Source organism: Peromyscus californicus, unplaced genomic scaffold, assembly GCF_007827085.1.
Source record: "Peromyscus californicus insignis strain IS unplaced genomic scaffold, ASM782708v3 Scaffold_15__1_contigs__length_86483966, whole genome shotgun sequence".
Taxonomy (NCBI): domain Eukaryota; kingdom Metazoa; phylum Chordata; class Mammalia; order Rodentia; family Cricetidae; genus Peromyscus; species Peromyscus californicus.
Window position 1 is genome coordinate 61,213,628 of NW_026294447.1, and position 20,927 is coordinate 61,234,554.

Genomic DNA, 20,927 nt, shown 5'->3' on the forward strand with positions numbered 1-20,927 from the left:
TAGAGAACAAAAAGTACTCATTGGTGTTACTTCTCTCTGCATGTTACCTTTCTCTAGTGTCAGAATTCACACCAAGCTCAATTTTTGAGAGGTTCCCTAGGAGTTAGAAGAATAAAACTTAGTTTTTTTCCACAAGAACTTCTATCTGGTGACCACTTTTATTAAAGGTAAATAATAACAGGTATAATTTTTCTAATATCATTTTTCTAATACATAAATCTCAGACAGTATATTTAATAATGAACTCAACATTATGTGACCATTTGCAGATATGCATAACTGAAATTCTTCTGTTTTCAATAGGGACTTAACAGGCATATTTGACCAAATGGGGCTGCCAAATGTTTAAAGACAAACAACCAAAAAAGTCAATCTGCAGGTGACAAGCAAGAAAAAAAGTATTTCACTGTCACTTGCTCTAGTGGAGAAATACAAATAGAATCTAAAATGCAAATGTCCATTAAAAACCCTCTGTGTGGCCCACCTATTACCCAACAGAGAATGGTGCATACAGCTTGAACATAAAAAGAAAGAACTAGACCATGACTCCTGGCCATGTACCCTTTCCACACAAGCTTCAGAACAACCATCAAGCAGGTGCCAGGGCACTCCATCTCCCAGCTGAGAAAGCAAGCAGAAGCAGACAGCCTGTGCTCTTATCATCCACACAGAACTCACTAAGCCCCTCATGTGCATGATGTACTGTCAGATGTTCTCCATGCTTCAAGTCTGTATGCTGAGTATGGGGGGACTCTGGGAGAGGAGCCATAGGAAAGATGAGGAACAAGCTAACGGAGGCAGCTACAATAGCTTCAGAGTTCCATTCTAATGGGCCTGTCTTCCTCTGAACCCTTCAGTTCTAACCAGAAGGCTGTGCTGTAATGGCACCCCCTCAGATCCCCACTACCTACTTCCTACTTCTACATTTACACATACACTTAAGATCCCTTTAAGTCCTGGCACCCTTTAACCTTGTACAATTATTTTTCTAACTTTTGAATTTAATTTTATGTATGTAGGTGTTTTGCCTGTATGTATGTCTGTGCATCCAGGCATACCTGGTACCCACAGAGGTAAGAAGAGTTACAGACAAGTTGTGAGCCACCATATGGGTGTGGAATCAAATCTGGGTTCTTGTAAGAGCAAGTTCTTACCTGCCATGCCATCTCTCCAGCTGCAGCCCATGCTCTACCAGCTCTGCCTCTTCCTCAACTCTTAGGATTATCTGAGCATACTCCAAACTCCAGGAAAACAGATGAACCAGGATTTGTTCAACATTCTTATTTAAACATTATTCTTTTACCTAAAGATCCTGAAGGAGCAACGTGGAGCTTGCCTCTTTTAAAAGTTAGATATTTTGCATTATTAGTTAATTAATTAGCACACATACCATGGTGGCAGTCAGAGGATGATTTAAAGAGGCAGTTCTTCCATCGTGTAGATTTCAGCCACTGAACTCAGGTCCTTAGGTTTGGCAGTAAGCACCTTTGCCCTCTAAGCCATACAAGCAGGGTCACCAACTGCTTTCTGCCAGAAGTTGAATCCTGCTCTGTGAAGGGAGTTCATGCCTGGTATTTTAAGTTTGGTCAAAAGCCTATGAGTAGAGGTCATAGGCCCTAGGGGGTAAGCTAATACTATTGTTTTGCTAAATGAACATACTGCCCAAAGATCAGTGCTGCTATCAGTTTCAGAGTGGTTACTGTGGAGACTTGTAACTGGCCTAAATGCTGAGAGTAAGTGACAGTTGAATGTTTGGCCATAAATGGGATATCTGCATCACCCCTTTCAAGGCTCCGGGAACATCTGGGAAGAAGAGTGAGGACTAAAGACTGTAAGGGCTGGAGGACAGGGAGGGATTGTATGGAACACTGACTTGGGGCATGACTGCTGTGCTCTTGGCCTCCAGCAGCTGTGATTACTTGTATAGGAACTGCATACAATTGGGCCTGTTAGCATCCTGTCATGGATGGGAAGGGTTCACCAGACTACATGCCTTCCTGAAGAGTTACTTACTGACAGTTAATGGTGGCTGAGGCAGTAGCTACTGGTAAACTGCTCATGTTCCTGAAATAACTCATTAGTGCTCATGTGACCAAACTTTATTACACTCACTGGGTCACCAAAACAAACATAAAAGTAAAAGGGAGATTGGTTGGAAAAAGGCAGTGAGTCAATGGAATGGGGTAGGATAAGAATGGGCAAGGCCAGATGTGACATGGTGGCTCAAACCTTTAACTTCAACACTTTGGAGGTACCTGTGTGTGTGTGTGTGTATGTGTGTATGTGTGTGTGTGTGTGTGTGTGTGTGTGTGTGTGTGTGTGTGTGTGCGCACATTCGTGCAGGTGGATCTCTGTGAGTTTGAGGCTGGTCAGGACTACACTATGAGATCTTTTCTCAAACAAAATGAAAAAAAAGAAAAGAAAAGCATTGCTGTGTCAAGCATGATGGTGCACATGCTTGGGAAGCCAAGACAGAGATCAAAACAGGTTAAGTCTAGTTTGGGCTATTAAAATCCTGTTTCTGGCCAGGTGGTGGTGGTGCGTGACTTTAATCTCTGCACTCAGGAGGCAAAGGCAGGTGGATCTCTGTGAGTTCGAGGCTAGCCTGCTCTACATAGTTAGTTCCAGGGCAGCCAGGGATACACAGAGAAACCCTGCTCAAAAAACAAGAAGGAAGGGCTGGAGAGATGGCTCAGCAGTTAAGAATTCTGTCTGCTCTTCCAAAGGTCCTGAGTTCAATTCCCAGCAACCACATGATGGCTCCCAACCATCTGTAATGAGATCTGGTGCCCTCTTCTGGCATGCAGGCAGAACAGTGTATACATAATAAATAAATAAATCTTTAAAAAAAAAAAACAAGAAGGAAAAAAAAAATCCTGTTTCTGAACTTGGTATGGAGGCTCACACCTTGAAATCCAACACTTCAGAGGCAGAGGCAAATGGATCTCTGTGAGCTGCTGCATAAGAGTTCTACGCCAGCTAAGGCTAAATAATGAGACCTTATTTAAAAAACAAAACAAAACAAAACAAAAAAAAACAAGACAGAAGCCAGGTAGTGGTGGCACGGCCTTTAGTCCAAGCACTTGGGAGGCAGAGGCAGGCAGGTCTCTGTGAGTTGGGCCAACCTGGTCTACAGAGCAAGTCCCAGGACAGTCAGGACTACAAAGAGAAACCCTGTCTTGAAAAACCAAAAGCCAAAATAAAACAAGAAAAGCAGACAGAGACAGAGGTGGGAGTGCGGGGAGAGAAAGAGTTAGATCAAGATCCTGTTTCTGGGGCTGGGGAATAGCTCAGTTGGCAGAATGCTTGTTTTGCATGCACAGAGCCATGGATTTGATGCCTAGTACCACAGAGATAGAGTGGGAAGAATACCTTGTCTAAAAAAATATTCTGGCTTTAGTGTCTATCGTGTGTTTGAGCTGCTTTAGGGAGGTATTAATGTACTAGAAGTAGACCAGTAGCACACTTTTTGCTGACCCTGGTGACCTCAGTTTCTCTCCAGTCTCCACACACTCCCACTGTCAGGTGAAATGTCCCCGGGTTCCCCTGTAGTGGTTTGAGACTTGTAGTGACTGGAATGAGCAATGTACCTATAGGCAGGCTCCTGTGTTTGAACACTTGGTTCTCAGGCTGTGGTGCTGCTTGGGAATGTTATGGAGCCTTTAGGAGGCGGAACCTTGCTGGAAGAAGTACAACACTGGCTTTGAGGGTTTACAGCTTGGACCCACTTCCTGCTTTTCTCCCTGCTTCCTGTGTGTGGATGAAATATGATCAGCCAGCTTCTGCTCCTGCCACCATGCCCTCCTCGCCTGTTGTCATGTCTTCCCCATAATGATAAACTCTATTCAAAAGGAATTTTTCGCCAGGTGGTGGTGGCGCATGCCTTTAATCCCAGCACTCGGAGGCAGAGGCCAGCCTGATCTACAGAGTGAGATCCAGGAAAGGCGCAAAGCTACACAGAGAAACCCTGTCTCAAAAAAACAAAAACAAAAACAAAAAAAAAAGGAATTTTTCTCCTCTTAAGTTGCTTTTTGCCAGGGCATTCTTCCACAGCAACAGAAAAGTAACTAATACAGGTCCCCAAAGCATCACCTCACTACACTCACAAGTCCATTAAAAAGAAAGAAAGGTGATATTATGGTATTATAATTTCAGGTAGGAAGACTTAATTAGTTTATTCAACCCAGTTGTTCCTCTGTTGTGTGATATTTTGTTTGTGTTCTGACAAATAAAACTTTCTTGGAGTCAGAGGGCGGAGCTAGCCACTAGTTAACCATAGCGGTTTGGAGGTCTGTACAGAGAGGAAAGACAGGATTTCAACCCTTTTGGAGTAGAGGAACAGAAGAGGAAGGAAGCAACTGTGGCTGCTTTCCTGCTTCTCTGATCTTTCAGGTTTTTACCCTAATATCTGACGCCTGGATTTTATTGGTAAGATTAATTAGATTCATGCTTCATTCCTTCAAACTGGGACAATTCAGAGTAGCCTTTGGCAGAGTGTGGTCTTCAGTGCTTCTGCTCTACTGTACACATGTTCTACCTCTTGTTTCGACATGCTCTTGTGTTGGCATCTGCAATCCTAAAGATGCTTTCTTGTCCTTTAAGTCCACACTGAGAGCAATCTACCTCAAGATGAAATTACCAAGGTAGGAAAGAATGTCACTCCAAAGCTACTATAAAGAATGAGTTCCCTGCATCCACTAGCTACCCTCCTCTGAAACACTGCTTTCCTCTCTGGCAAGTATAGCAGCTTACACTGCATGGCATTTGGTGAGCCAACTGTATGTACACTCTGTTCCTTACAGAAACATGTTTTCCACTATATTTTATATGTATGAAAACTGTACTGAGGGACTAGGCATTAAGACAAATTCCCTGATAGGCAGACACATAGGGAGAGGGACCAAGTCTAAATAATAAAGATAGTGAACTTCCTGTAGGCCCTGCCTGTGGACTGGTCCTACAAGTTTGAGACCAGACCAGGACATCTTTACCCCAAAGCTGTGGACCTATCAGCCTCTCTGTCTTGGTTCAAACTGACCAACCCAAGTTGAGGAAGGAAGACCTCCTCCAGAGATGCTTAAAACCCCCAGGCCTCAAGGAGAGACTGGGCTTCAGCTTCCCAAGTTCCCCTCTGCTTTTCTATGTGCGCCTTGCTGTGTGTGTATGTGTAAGGCTAACAAAAAGCCTTTCTTTTGCAGCAACTGCTGTCTGCTGTCTGGGAAATGTTGCTGTCCCTGCCACTACCTGTTGCATTTGTGATTCCCCTGCCTTTTAATTGTTAACTGGCAGAGAAGAGAAACCCATCAAGACCCCCTAGACTAACAGAACCTGTCTCACAGGAGACGTACCCTGAGCTTTCAGCCCAGTGAGCCCTAGCTGTCCCCACCCTTGGTGCCCCTGCACGGCAGTTTCTACTTCTGCCACTGCTAAGTCTGCTCTTCTTCCCATCTCTGCAGAAGCCTCTGGTGGTCTTCTCTGGCCATCTTTGATGATGCCTTTGATGCAGTTAACTGAACCACAGCTTATTTTGGTTCCTTGCTCTATGTTTGCTGTATTTTTTACACAACCATGATTTGTTTATATTTTTTGTCTCTAAAAATAACCTGTGAAATCTGAACAGAAGTTTAGAAATTACCTTCACCAAACATCTTAGTGTCTGTAAAGCTAAAACAAACATCATAGGATTGGCTTAAAAAGAATAAATCAAGACATTCTAACCTTGACTGGCAATCCCAAGAGCCTCTGAGTAATTCTTTAAACTGCACATATTACACATTTTCCTGTGTGGATAGCTCACAATTAAAAAGAAATAAAAGAGGGCTGAAGAGATGGCTCACAAGTTGGGAGCACTTGTTCTTGCAGAAGACTTGGATTCAGTTCCCAACACCCACATGGTAGCTCACAACTGTCTGTAACTCTGGTTCCAGAGGATCTGATGCCTTCTTCTGGCATCCATGGGCACCAGGTACACGAGGTGCACAGACATGCATTCGTGCAAAGCACGTATACACATAAAATAAATAAACCAATAAATAGAGAGGGAGGGAGATAGTGCCAAGCATGGTGACATACACCTTTAATTCCAGCAGGCAGATCTATGAGTCAGCATAGCCAGCAGCCAGGGCTACATAGGGAATTCGAGGACAGCCAGAGCTACATAGAGAGACTCTGCCTGAAACCCCAGTACATGTTCATTCTAATGAGAACCATAAGCAAAGTACCAGGGTGAGTGACTACTTCCAAGAGCATGGCTAGCTGACAGGACACCCTGAGCTATACTCATGGTAACCATCTAAATGCAAAATAAAACATTTATTTTAAATTTTATTAATTTATTTTATGTATATGGGTTTTTGCCATACTTAAAAGCTTCACTGAGCAAAGCGAGCAATCAACAGAAAGCAGAACCTTGGGCAATGAAAGAACACCAAAGCTACCATCTGCCCTCAGGCTTTGCCCATCTTGGATATGGCTCTCTAGCAGCTGTTGTAGCCATTCACACACAAGTCTACACAAAGATTTGCTTCTTTCTCTGGTGTTGTTTATACAGCAGATTGACATTTAAATTCCAAGCTGCCAAACTGCTTTGCAGATTACAGAGTTTACACTGAAATGCAGAAATGCATCAGTGTTCCTGCCTCCCCTCCCCCGACAGAAGTTGCTGTATCAATCTTTTAACATCTGATTGATGTTAAAAGAATTCTTTGTATTCTCTTGAACATTAATGATGCTGAACACAATTCCATGTACAGAGCATTCATGTATCTCCTTTAGTGAAGCATGTCTAATTTTTAAAAATAGGTTATTTTCTCTTAACTAAGAAGCTATTTGCAATTGATACCCACTAGTAACAAAGGGAAAAAAAGTTTTCTCCAATGGAATCTCACTGGGTATATCAACAACACCCAGGGCAGGGCATGCCCAGGAGCAGTTGGCAAACACAAAATAAATGCTATGGTTTTTTGTGGACTTTTTGCTTCACTTTGACATTTTTGTCTTACTGGTTTTTGGTTTTTGTTTTATTTTGTTTTGTTTTTGGTGGGTTTTTTTGTTTTGTTTTATTTTGAGAGAGAGAGAGAGAACACAAAGCTAGGTGGGTAGGACCTAGGAGAAGTTGGGGGAGGAGGAAAACATGCTCAAAATATTGTATGAAAAAATTTTAAATAAAAAAGAAAACATGGGTTGTTTTTCATTCAGTTTTCAGAGTTCTTTATATATTCTGTACGTAAATTATTCAAGCACATGATTCTCAAGTATTTCCTCCCAGACTTTGTCTGATTTTTTCTTACTAAATATTAAGACAACCTTATATGTACTAAGCAATCAACAAATATGGCTGAAGCCAAATTCATTGGCTGAAAGATGTCTCTCATTAAAGGATGCAGAACACAACACACAGCAAAGGGGAACAAAACGAAACAGGTATCCTGTCGAGATCCAAAAGAAAACAGGAAGATAAAATACACAGAGAACTTTCTAGAATTATAGATGCTAACCCTCAGAATCAGTGAGTTAGACAAAGTCAAAATAAATTTACACAGCCTGACTCATAAATGGAGGATTATTTATTCCTAGTTTCATTAAATCTCAAATGCCACCAAATGAAAGTAGAGATTTCTGACCTCACGTAGCACACAATACGAAGTAGCTCTAAGAGGAGAGACAGCAACTGTGCAGACACAGCCAGGGACCACGCGGCACAGGCCAGAAGGGGCCTGGGTGAGCATCCCAGGCCCACTGCAGAGTTGCCACAGGGACTTGTGCCATGAACTGCTGGCAAGGGGACAAAATAACAGGCTTCTACACAAAGCAGACTAAGCAAAAGCTATTTCAGTAGCAGGTAAATCCTGGCCTGCCCCTGCCCTCCACGTTTCTGCTACAGTAGCTACAGTCTAGATTTTTTTTTCTAGACAATTGTTTATCTGATAACAAAGCTGAGTCTGTGGTACCACATGAAAAATGGAGAGTGAGTAACCACGTTAGTAATTACTTCCAAAAGTCAATGTCAGGGCAATTCAGCACGTTAAAAACTATTTGTTTTTATCAAATGATGCTGGAAAAACTTGAGGTAGGTAGGTGTGTGTGTGTGTGTGTGTGTGTGTGTGTGTGTGTGTGTCTGTGTACAAAATAATGAATTTTGATTTCTATCTTATACCACACACAAAAAAATTAACTCAAAATAGATCATCAATCTAAATATGAGCTAAACCTGTAACATTTAGAAGAAATGAGGTAGAATCTACTGGCCTTGACAACATGCTAGACATATATCAATAAAGCAGGAGCTGGTGTTCTCGGCAAGGCTGGTTGAGTAAAAAGGACGAAGAGCTTCCAGAGCTCTACCAAAGAACACACTTTTTGATGGACTGTGTCCTTTCAAAATAGTAAATCATCCCTGTGAGCACTTCTATCGAATCAAAGAACCTGGGGTCTTTGGAACCTCACACAGAATACACAATAGAGAGTAAACCAAGTTGTTTATAGTAGTCAAGCTACCACCTTGACCAGCCTGTCTTGTTGACCTGCAGCTTGCAGAGAGCAGCACCTCCCCAGCCCTTGCTTGAGCAGCTGCTAATGGGCATGACTCACACCAGTTCAGCATCTGGTCGTCATATTCCAACCTACATGCCCTTTCTCCCTCACAGCTGCTGCTTGATCTGCTCCTCTTGTCTCAGCTCACAAGGTAGAGCATTTACTATGCAATTGTTCTATCCAGGACAGACACAGAAATTATGGGGAAAATATTTTTAACATCATGTTAATTTAAAAATGCATGTGAAAGTGCTTTGGAGACAATAAAGTGCTTTACAAGGCAATGCATTAGAGGATTAAAAGGCAGGTGTGTATGCTATAAAGCATACTAAAACATCTTTGATGTGATGCTGTTAACAGTTGGTCCTCTAGACTGGATCTCAGGCTTCCCTCTAATTACCAGCTCTTATAAAAGGTACAAACACACTTAAAAAAGGTTTATTTTATATGTCTGAGTGTTTTGTCTGCCTGTATGTCTATGTACCACATGAATGCAGTTTCCTCAGAGATTAGAAGAGGCTGTCAGAGCCCCTGGAATTGGCGTTACAGGTAGTTGTTAGTCTCCATGTAAGTGTTGGGAATTGAACCTGGATCCTCTTGAAGAACAGCCAGTGCTCTTCACTACTGAATCATCACTCCAGCCCCATAAACACACTTTTAATTTAGTTTCAGCTCTAAAATTTTGTTGCTATTAACATCAACAATTTTATCAAGGAAGAAAAAAGATCACAGACCTATCAAAACTAGCCTTCTTCCTTTATTATACGTAGGAATATTGTTCTGAGCACTTCCATCTATCATTCATCTGCCTCACCCTTAAAATACCATCTACTCAATACATTTGTGTCACCATGCCTGAAGCTCAGGTCATGGTAAATCTAAGAACTCAAAAAGATTTTCAGGGCTGTTGAGATGTCTCAATAGGTAAGAACACTTGCCACCAAACCTGACAACCTGAATTCAATCCCTGAGACCCACATGGTGGAAGCAGAGAAACTGAGTCCCCAAGTTGTCCTCCGACTTCCACATGTTCATTGCAGCATATATATGGATGGACGGATGGACGGACAGACAGACAGACGGACGGACACACACACATGTAAAAAAAGCAATAAAGGATTCTCAAAACTGTGTTGTTAATTCTGAATTCTTACTGTGGTGTATGGCTGTACCCTGGAGGTAATATTGCCTGGTACAGGAACAGTCACATAAGGACTGTTTTAGATCCCACTAAATTTACACAATCACAAATTCCACCAAGAATTATTTATTTACTTAGAGACAGAGTCTCACTATGTAGCCCAAGGTAGCTTAGAACTTCACTATATAGCTGAGGATGGCCTTGAACTCACAGCAATCCTCCTACTTCTACTTCCCAAGCGGTCGAAATATAGACATGTACTGCCACATCTATCTGTGTCAGGAAATCTTAGAGTAAGAGATACCATGTATGCAACAGGCCTGTAAGATCAGCGCTCAGGAGGTGGAGTCAGGAGGATCAGGAAGTCAAGGTCATCCTTGGCTATACAGCAAGTTTGATGTAAGCCTGGGATACAGTGAGGCCTTGTCACAAAAGAGGAATGAGGATGAATGAGAGAAAGACAATGACAGAGACAGACTGACTTCCTGAAACAGTTAAGAGCTTTCTGCACAACTCCAGATTTAGAGTGGACAAGTATGTCAGATAAGGATGTAGGAAATGCTCTTTAGAGACTGGAGTGTAAGGAAGAGGAACGCCCAACCTTAACATCAGCATTTCTGAGTGGCACAAGGACTATGACACTGAAACCAGAAAAAAATGTGGGGCTGGGGAGATGGCTTGGTGGGTAAAGCACTTGCCACCAAAGTGTGAGGACCTGAGTTTGAATCCTCAGAACCCACCTAAAAGCTGGCCTATGTAGAGCTAGCTGTTATACCATGGTTCCTACAGAGAGATGGAGGCAAAGACTGGAGAGTTCTGGGACTGGCAGGCCTTCTAGTCTGGTGGAACAGCAGTGAACAACAAAAAGGAAGGTGGATGGAAAGGACCAACACCTAAGGCTGGCTTCTGACCTGTAGACACAGACAAACACTTACATACACGTACATACATTATATATGTACACACACATACATGCACACCCAAATGCTTTTCAGTAAGATCAACTAGAAATTATTATCCATATGTTTCTGTGGTGGCTGATTCATTTGAATGCTTGGTCCTTGGCAAATGTTTTGGTATAGATTAGGAGGTGTGGTCTTATTGGAGGAGGTGTGGCCTTGTTAGTGAAGGTGTGTCACTGGGGGTGGGCTTTGAGGTTTCAAAAGCCATTGCCAGGCCCAGTCTCGATCTCTCAGTCTCCAATTTGTGGATCAGGGTGCAAGCTCTTAGCTGATGCTCCAGGCCATGCCTGTCTGCCTGCTGCTATGCTCCCCACCATGATGGCAATGGACTCAACCTCTGAAACTGTAAGCAAGCCTTCAATTAAATACTTTCTAAGTTGCTTTCATTATGGTGTCTCTTCACAGCAACAGAAAAGTAACTAAGACACGCTCCATGGTGGCTATTTATAAAACTTAAAAAACCTTATTATTAACTAGATTATACTGTCTCCCCTCCCTTCCTCCCTCCCCTCTGTAGGGTCTCTATATGCAGATCATACTGGCCTCAAACTCACAGAGATCAACCTGTTTCTGCCTCTCAAGAGCTGGAGTTAAAGGTGTGTACCACCATCTATCCCAGATGGCCTTGAACTCACAGTATAGTTAAGGATGACCTTGAACTAATGACCTTCCTGTCTTCACCTTGCCAGTGCTGAAGTTACAGGTATATGCCACTATTCCTGGTTCATGAGGCACTGGACATGGAACCCAGAACCTCATTCATGCTGGGAAAACCCTCTAACAACTGAATTACCGCCCTGAACACTCTGTAGACAAAGTCTATAAATGATAATTAGAGCTGGGTGGCGGTGGTGGTGGTGCACGCTTTTAATCCCAGCACTGGGGAGGCAGAGCCAGGTGGATCTCTGTGAGTTCAAGGCCAGGCTGGGCTATAGAGTAAGTTCCAGGAAAGGCGCCAAAGCTACACAGAGAAACCCTGTCTCAAAAAACCAAAACAAACAAACAAAAAAGAATGGTAATTAGAACTAGATAAATATAAATATTGTCAAACTTGACAAAATAAGTTATATGCTGCTTAAAATGTAGAAAGAGGGAAGACAGAAGAAGGAGTAGGAGGCTAGTATCCTTCTTTCACTAAGATAGAGAGCATGTGATTCAAAGAAGCAGAGATTTGGGGCTGCAGAGATGGCTCATCAATTAAGAACACTTGTTGCTCTTTCAGAGGACCTGGGTTTGGATCCCAACACCCACATGACAGCTGTCAACTGTCTAAGAACCTTAGTTTTAGGGGATCCAAAGCCCTCTTCTAGCCTCCATGGGCACTGGTGCACATATATGCCTACATGCAGGCAAATCACTTACATACATTATAAAGTAAAAATAAGTCTTCAGAAGAGGAAGAGGAGGTGGCAATGGCAATTCAGATTAGGTCTTCCTTATCCAAACGTCCAAAATCCAACATTTTTGAGTTCTAACCTTACTTTTGGATTAGGAATAGTTAACCAATGACGTTTCCAATCTGAAAAACTATGAAATCTGAAACACTTTGAATGAGCGATCCTCAACCTGTACATTCAGAGGTAAACAACAAAAGTAGCACATCATCAATAAGCTGGGAAGTTGAGAGGCAAATGTAGCCAGTGTGCAAGTCTTGTGGCTAGTATACAGCCTCTCCCTCCAGACCCCACATCCTTTTTTTTTTGGTTTTTTGAGGCAGGGTTTCTCTGTGTAGTTTTGGTGCCTGTCCTGGATCTCGCTCTGTAGACCAGGCTGGCTTCCACTCACAGAGATCAGCCTGGCTCTGCCTCCCAAGTGCTGGGATTAAAGGAGTGCGCTACCGCCACCTGGCCAGACCCCACATTCTTACCAGCATCTAACTAGGCCAAACACTTGCCCAAGGTTAAATGTCTAGTTAGCTGCAGGATGAGAAAGAACTAAACTAATCCTCTAGTCTTATAATTATTTGGAAAAGTCATTACTAAAATTTCCAAACAATAGACCAGGTTGAAAATTTCCCTGTCTACCTGTCCTTTCCAGCATGCCAGCATTCCTAAAGAGGGGCCTTCCATGTCTCCTTGGCTATAACATGTAACCTACTCTCCAAAGCTACACAGAGTGCTGAAGGAATTTCTCTCATTGTCAATGCTCACACATGCTCACCCTTCACCCACTTTGTTCTTCAATCCTGACAGAATGATCACATCATCAACACTGAAGAAATGAAACCAGCCTGTCTGGTCAGTTCTTTGTTTCAGTGCTGGGAGGTGGACTCCTGTGCTTACTGACCAGTCAGTCCAGCCTACTTGAAAAGTTACAGGCCAGGTAGATCCCATCTCAAAAAACAAGGTGGAGAGGTCTTGAGAGACAATACTGCAATTGTCCTCTGGCCTCTACAGCAGTGGTTCTCACCCTTCCTAATGCTGTGACCCTTTGACACAGTTCCTCATGTTGTGATCCCCCCAACCATAAGATTATTTTCATTGCTGTTTCATAACTGTAAATTTTGTTACTGTTATGAATCATAATGTAAGTATCTATATGAGACCCACAGGTTGAGAACCACCGCTCTACACCTGGATGTGACCAGTTAGTTACTCAAGCATAGCAAAAAAAAAAAAAAAAAAAAAAAAAAAAAAAAAAAATCAATTTAGTTCACATGACTTACCCCATTTTCAGTGCGTTTTTCTCCAGGAACATTTATCACATTTCTCTGAGTTCTCTGCTCTTGGGTCTGACGGCCACCTAAAGAGATGAGATCAAGCTTACTGTGATGGCTCATCCACATTGTTAACTGGAGTTAGAAACACCATGAAAACACCCATGTGTGCCTACGAAGGGGGTTTCCAGAAAGGTTTAACTAAGGTGGGAAGACCCACCCTGAAGGTGTGTACTACTGGGCCATGGGCTTGGGTTCTGGACTGACTAAAAAGAGTGGGAGAGTTCATGCTCTGCTTCCTGCCAGAGCAGCCTTCCTACCATGCCTTTCCCACTATGATGGATACTATGACTACTTAAACTGTGAACCAAAAGAGACTTTGTCAATTATTTTTTCCTACATTTTCTTCTACTTAAATTTGAGTTTCATACGTGAGTACTGAACTTAATTATTTCCAGTTTTTAAAAAGAACTTACTATCATCATTATTATTGTTTTTTTTTTTAAATAAGGTCTCGCTGTATGGCCTTGGCTGTCCTGGAACTTGCTGTGTAGACTCACAGAGACCCTCCTGCAGGTGCCCCCACACCCACTCTTCATTTTTAATTGCATGTCTGTGTGTCTGTATGTGGGTTTATGCACATAAGGGCAGTACCCATCCAAGCCCTAAGGGGGCACTGGATGCCCTGGAACTGGAGTTACACACACAGCTGTTTGCTGGGTGCTGGGAACTGAACTCAGGTCCTCCGTAAAAGCAGTACGTGCTCTTAACCACTAAAATGTCTCTCCAGCCCCCAAAAGCCTTTTCTTTGCCTTTAAAAAATGTTTTATTTCTTATTTGCGAGTGTGCGTATATGTGTGTGCCCACATAGGCCAGAAGAGGGTATTTGATCCCCTGGAGCTGGAGTTTCTAGTGGTTGTGGGCTGCCTGATCTTTGTGCTGGGGACTGAACTCAGGTCCTTTAGAAGAGGAGAAAGCACTTGTAACGCTGAGCCTTCTCTTTTGCTCTCGGCTATTTTTTTTCCATAGAAATGAGAAAAATAACAAATACAATTACCAAGCCTCCAATTTTTCCACTTTTTTGCATATTTATTGAGTATAAATGTAAAATACCAGACTCAGACTCAATACAGTTAAAAATGTTTTGCAATCAGTCTTTTCATGTATTCCTTCTTGTATTTTAATTTACACACACACACACACACACACACACACACACACACACACACACCCCTCAAACATGAAATTTATAGTCAAGCATGAAATTGACTTGTTTTCCAAAGTGTTTTAAATGGGGGATGGAGAGATGGCTCTATGGTTATGAGCATTGGCTGCTCTTCTGGAGGCCCAGGGTTCAATTCCCCAATACCCTCATAGTGGCTTACAACCTTCTGTAACTACAAGTCCCAGGGAATCTGACACTCTTCTGGTTCTGACGGCACCAGGTATGCATGTGGTGCACACACACACATGAAGGCACCAGGCACATAAGTGGTACACAGACAGACATTCAGGTATGAGGCATGTATGTGGTACATGGACACACATGCAGGCAAAACATCTATATACATAAAATAAAATAAATTTAAAAGCAAACTGTGTTTTAATTGCCAGGTATGGTGGTACACACCTTTAATCTCAACACTCAGAAGCAGAGGTAGGCAGATCTTTTTGAGTTTCAGGCCAGCCTGGTCTATATATTGAGTCCCAGGCCGGCCAAGTTTACAAAGTGAGACCCTGTCTCATAAAACAAGAACAGGAAAGAAAAAAGAAAGATGATTTTTACAGCAAGTACGAGCTCAGCTAGTAGGAACAATTCTCTTTAATAGATAATACAAATAAAGAAGGGCAGCCAGGCATGGTGGCACATGCCTTTAATCCAAGCACTTGGGAGGCCAGAGGTTCCAGGACTACGGGGGCCAATAGAGAGAACCTGTGTCAAAACACACACACACACACACACACACACACACACACACACACACACACACACACACGTGCGCGCGCGTGCGCTCGCAAACAAACAAAGGAGGGTAACTTGCAGCAAAGAAATCCTTCTTTACAAAATTACCTCCTTTTTGTTTTGTTTTTTTTTTTTTTTGTTTTTGGTTTTTGGAGACAGGGTTTCTCCGTATAGCTTTGGAGCCTGTGCTGGATCTTGCTCTGTAAACCAGGCTGGCCTCAAACTCACAGAGATCTGCCTGGCTCTGCCTCTTGAGTGCTGGGATTAAAGGCATGTACCACCACCACCACCGGGCTTTGGAGTTTATTTTATAATTAATACCAAAAGTCACCTATACTCATTATAATACAATAAAAATCTTTTGACTCTACGGTGTTTATGTATCAGGAAAAAAATCCCTTATTTTCTGCAACATTTAGCTTAAAAACAGGTGTATGTTTCTACAGTTCAAAATTCAAAAGAAACAGAAAGGTTTATGTTGTGGATATTTTGTAACTGTGTAAAGGTGTGTTACATTTGTTTATGCTGCATTTGTTTAACTATGTAAAGATGTGTTATATTTGTTTCACCTTGCCTGCCTAAGGCACCTGATTGGTCTAATAAAAACCTAAACAGTCAATAGCTAGGCAGTAGGAGGGATATTGGCAGGGACAGTGGATACAGAGAATGAGTAAAAGGAGGAATTTAGGCAGAGAAAGACATGGACAAGGGAAAGAAAGAGGGAGATGCATGTGGCCAGCCAGACACAGAGGAGCAGTGAAAGTAGGGACATACAGAATGAAAGAAAGGTAAAAAGCCACTAGGTGTGGTGGCACACACCTTTAATCCCAGCACTAGAGAGGCAGAGGCAGGTGGATCTCTGTGAGTACAAGGCCAGCCTAGTCTACAAAGTGAGTTCAAGGACAGCCAGGGCTGTTTACACAGAGAAACGCTGTCTTGAAAAAAAAAAAAAAAAAGAATGAAAGAAAGGTAAAAAGCCCTGAGGCAAAATGTAGATGAAGAGAAACAGGTCAAATTAAGTTATAAGAGCTAGTGGGAAAAGCATAAGATAAGGCTGAGCATTGATAATAAGTCTCCATGTCATGATCTGGGAGCTGGTCGGTGGCCCAAAGGAAAACCTGCTACAGGTCTTCAATTAACAAAACCTTCTTCCTGTCCTGCAGCCATCCCATTCTCTTCTGCCCAGGCTAACATGTCCAGTTTCTCACATGTCCTTCCAAAGCTGCTTCACACACATAAAGCATGTGTATTAATGCAGTCACTCTTGTCTGAGTCACACAAAAGGCAGCACCAGTATGGTATGAACACTGTGTGGCATCAGGCTTCCTCTACTGGACACACTTCCAGGCCAGGGAACAGAATTTCTTCTGTATTTAAAGCTGCAGAGCCCGCCACCATGTGGATATCCCCTATGGACATTTATAGTGCTCCTATCAGCAGTAGATAAAGAGTCACACTGTGTGCACCTTATTTTGTATAGGTTCAGTAACAGATCGAATGTAGACCTTCTACAGGAAGACTGCTGGGTTAAAAGGCTTTGTGCTTTTTTATTTTATTAAGGTTTATTCATTTTATGCGTGTCTTGCCTGCATGGATGCATATCTTGTATGTGCTTTGTGCCCAAGGAGGTCAGAAGGTGGCTCAGATCCCTTGAACTGGAGTTAGAGACAGCTGTAAACTACTATGTGGGTGCTCAGAATCAAACTCGGGTCCCCTGCAAGAGCAGCCAGTACTCCTAACTGGTGAGTCATTTCTCTCTGGCCCAGCTTTGTACTTTTATTTATTTATTTATTTACTTATTCATTATTTATTTATTTATTTACTTATTCATTATTTATTTATTTATTTATTTGAGGCAGGGTCTCTTGCTTTTCTATCAAACACTTTTTTAATAACTTATATATATATATATATATAATTTTTATTTTTTTTTGGTTTTTTCAAGACAGGGTTTCTCTGTGTAGTTTTGGTGCCTGTCCTGGATCTCAATCTGTAGACCAGGCTGGCCTCAAACTCACAGAGATTCATCTGGCTCTGCCTCCTGAGTGCTGGGATTAAAGTCGTGTACCACCACTTCCCAGCCAAACACTTTTCAATAAATTTCTAAGACTTTTTACTTGGAAATAAAAATATACTCCCCCATGTGAGTTATCCATGTTGTCAGGATGCTCACAGGCATCAGTTTTTCTTTTTCTTTCTTTTTCTCTTTTGTTGTTTTGTTTTGTTTTTAAGACAGGAACTCACTATGGAGCATTGGCTGGCCAGGAGCTCAAGGACCTACCTGTCCCCGTCTTCTGAAAGCTGGGATTAAATGTGTCTACCACCACACCTGGCTTGGTTTTGTTTTAAATAGCACACCTAATGCTCTTGTCTTTTATAGATGATATTACACTGAGAAAGACTTGGTCCACTCTAAAATCAGAAATCTTTTCACAGTCTTTTCCTTTATTATTTCAAGGTTTCATTTTAAAATCTAAATGTTTGACCTATGTGATATTAAAATTAATCTCTTCATATATTGCATGTTTACACATTATCATATTTGAATGCATTATCTTACCAGCTTGTTGTCCTGAATGAAAGCAAGAGCCTGTGCCTACAGGTTGCGACATACTCAAATCTGCAATTGCAGAGGTCAAAGACACATGGAATACAATTTTGAGTGAAATAAGAAAATGTGTGAATAAATTTTTCTAAAATTAACTAGTATAGTAAAAGTTAACAAGTTAATGAAGAAGAAAACATTTATCTACCTTGTTCACTGCTCTCAGCTGGAGAGTCCTCATGTCGAAGAAAAAATTTCACTTCTTCCCTGCGGGGCCCCCACTTCTGCAGGTGCTCATACATCATGTGGTCATAGGGGATGGGGCGTTCTAGGAGAAAGACTACAGTTTACTCCAGAAACAAAATAACTAACACCAGACAAAGTACGTATGCACAACACACACACACACACACACACACACACACACACACACACACACACACACGAATTCAAGAACAGTACAAACTCCACATTTTACTTTAATGAACAAAAGTAGAATGAAGGAGAAATGAAAAACAATGAGGCAACATAGAAACACAGTAGTAAATGCCAAAGTAAATTTCCAGTGTCCACTAGGGAACAATGAAAACACGTCTGTAAAAAGAGTTACTTATCACAAAGCAGTATACCCTGCATCCTTCAAAGAAATGAAACAAACTAGCTATATTTTATTTATTAAAATATTACGCATGGTGCCGGGCGGTGGTGGCGCACGCCTTTAATCCCAGCACTCGGGAGGCAGAGCCAGGCGGATCTCTGTGAGTTCGAGGCCAGCCTGGTCTACAGCGCGAGATCCAGGAAAGGCGCAAAGCTACACAGAGAAACCCTGTCTCGAAAAAACCAAAAAAAAAAAAAAAAACAAACAAACAAACAAAAAAAACCAAAAAACATTACGCATGGCAATGGCTGTCCAAAGGTCCACCACAGCACTTCCTGCAGAGACAGGCAGATTATTAATTTGGTAAATGCTGGTCTCTCTAAGTGCTGGCAGTTTAAATTCTATTTCAAATATTTTTTAGAATACTAGATGGATTTATTTTATTGTGTTTTGCCTGCATGTATGTTTGTGCACCACATGTGCATGCTCTCAGAGGCCAGGTGAGGGCATCAGATCTCCTGGAACTGGAGTTACTGGCAGTTGTGATCCACCATGAGGCTGCTGGGAACTGAAATGGGTCCTCTTGATGAGTAGCCAGTGCTCTTAACTGCTAAGCCATCTTTCCAGCCCCTCAATTTTTTTTTTAAGAAGCAAACCTTATTAACAGAATGTTCTTTTACCAATCCCTTGACTAATAAAGAACACTAATGTGGCTGTTGCATTTTCCTGTTTATAATGTGTCCACTTTCCTTCTCTGTGGACTATTTCAGGTACTTCTGAGACAACTAAAAAGCAAACGACAATAAAAGCAATGAACTCTTACTTCCTAAAACACGAAGACTGGGTATACATTTTCTGGCTCTTTGGATTTTTACATTTTACCTACCTACCTACTCATTTACTTAGAGACAGGATCTCACCATGTAGCTTTGGCTGGCCTGAGACTCACTATGTAAATCTGCCTGCCCTAAGCTGGGTGGTGGCAGCTGGGCGGTGGTGGCAGCAGCGGCTGCGGCGGCGGCGGCAGCAGCAGCAGCAGTAGTGACACACACCTTTAATCCCAGCACTCAGGAGGCAGAGTCAGGTGGATCTCTATGAGTTCAAGGCCAGCCTGGTCTACAGATGGAGTTCCAGGACAGCCAAGGCTACACAGCGAAACCATCTCAACAAAACAAAAACAAAACAAGAAATCTGCCTGCCTCTGCCTTCTGAGTGCTGAGATTATTATTTCTGCAGTACTGAAGACTGAACCCAGAGCCTCACATATGCTAGGCTACTACTGTGTGCAGGCATGTGTGTGTAGCCTAGAGGACAACCTTGGATGTCCTTCTCTGGGCACTGGACATGTTGTTGTTGTTGTTGTTATTATTATTATTATTTTGAGATAAAACCTCTCCTTAGCCTAGAGTTTACCCAAAAGGCTAGGTTAGTCAGCCAGTGATCCAGGGACCTGTGTCCACTGCAGGGGGCTGTGGGAATGTACAGCAGTGACAACTAGTGTTTAACAGGTCAACCCACCAGGCGCATGCAAAGGCAAAGCCATGGGGTTATTGACTGTAACAACCGGTTGTTTTCTGTCTGTAGCTTTCTCAGGTGCCACTGCTATGCCTAATAAGAACTGTAGTGATATATCGTGTACCTTAATAAACTTGCCTGGGGATCGGAGGACAGAGCCAGCCACTAGATTTACACAGAGGCCAGACAGTGGTGGCACATACCCTTAATCCTATCACTCTGGAGGCAGAAATCTGTCTGGATCTCTGTAAGTTCAAGGCCACACTGGAAACAGAGTCAGGCAGTGGTGGCACACACTTTTAACCCCAGGAAGTGACATGGCTGGGCGGAGAAAGGTGTATAAGGCGTGAGGAAAGAGGAACTAAAGCAGCTCAGCTGAGATTCTTTGGGTGAGGACTCAGAGGATTTCAGAGGATTCATGGAGTTGGTGAGGTAATAGGTAGTGGCTGTGGCTTGCTCTGCTTCTCTGATCTTTTAGCTTTCACCCCAATATTTGGCTCTGGGTTTTCTATTAATAAGACCATCTAAGATTCGAACAACAAAGAACAGCTGTGGGGTTCTTTCCACAGCCCTTTGGTGATGTGTTTTACACTTACTGGGCACATATTTAGCTGTGGATAGTCAGGAAGATGATTTCTGTTTAAGCTGTATAATTCTGATGAACAGAAATAATACCAGAATATTCTTCTTTACTGTCACAGGAAAGTAGCAGTATTCTCAGTCTCACAGACAGTTAATTTTAGACTTCAGAACGAATTCAAAACAGACTAAGTTGCCCCTGCAGAAAATACACAAAGACTGATTCCCAGGTGTTGTTTATTGCTAAATCAAGGCCAGGCTGTTTACAGTGAGCTATGGCTCCCTGCAGTAGTTCTCTTTCTGCACGTACCCTGAACGCTCCAGGTTCAGCCTGCTACTGTTGTTGTTAAATCCTGAATTTCAATATCATTCTCTGTCTGGGAAAAAGTTATGTCCAAGGCCAAGCGTATACTCACTGGCGGGTCTTTGTGACCTT

General features: G+C 42.4%; 1 protein-coding gene across 2 annotated transcripts in view; it reads right to left on the reverse strand.

Annotated features, from left to right (window-relative positions):
- The window catches only part of Ppp1r13b (protein phosphatase 1 regulatory subunit 13B), an 85,829-nt gene that overhangs the window by 24,291 nt on the left and 40,611 nt on the right, over nt 1-20,927 (reverse strand). For both annotated transcript variants that reach the window (XM_052739079.1, XM_052739080.1), the window contains 2 exons: nt 18,008-18,127; nt 13,301-13,377 (listed from right to left, as the gene is read on the reverse strand). In XM_052739079.1, coding sequence (XP_052595039.1) covers nt 13,301-13,377; nt 18,008-18,127 — 197 coding nt within the window. The remainder of the gene's footprint in view (nt 1-13,300; nt 13,378-18,007; nt 18,128-20,927) is intronic.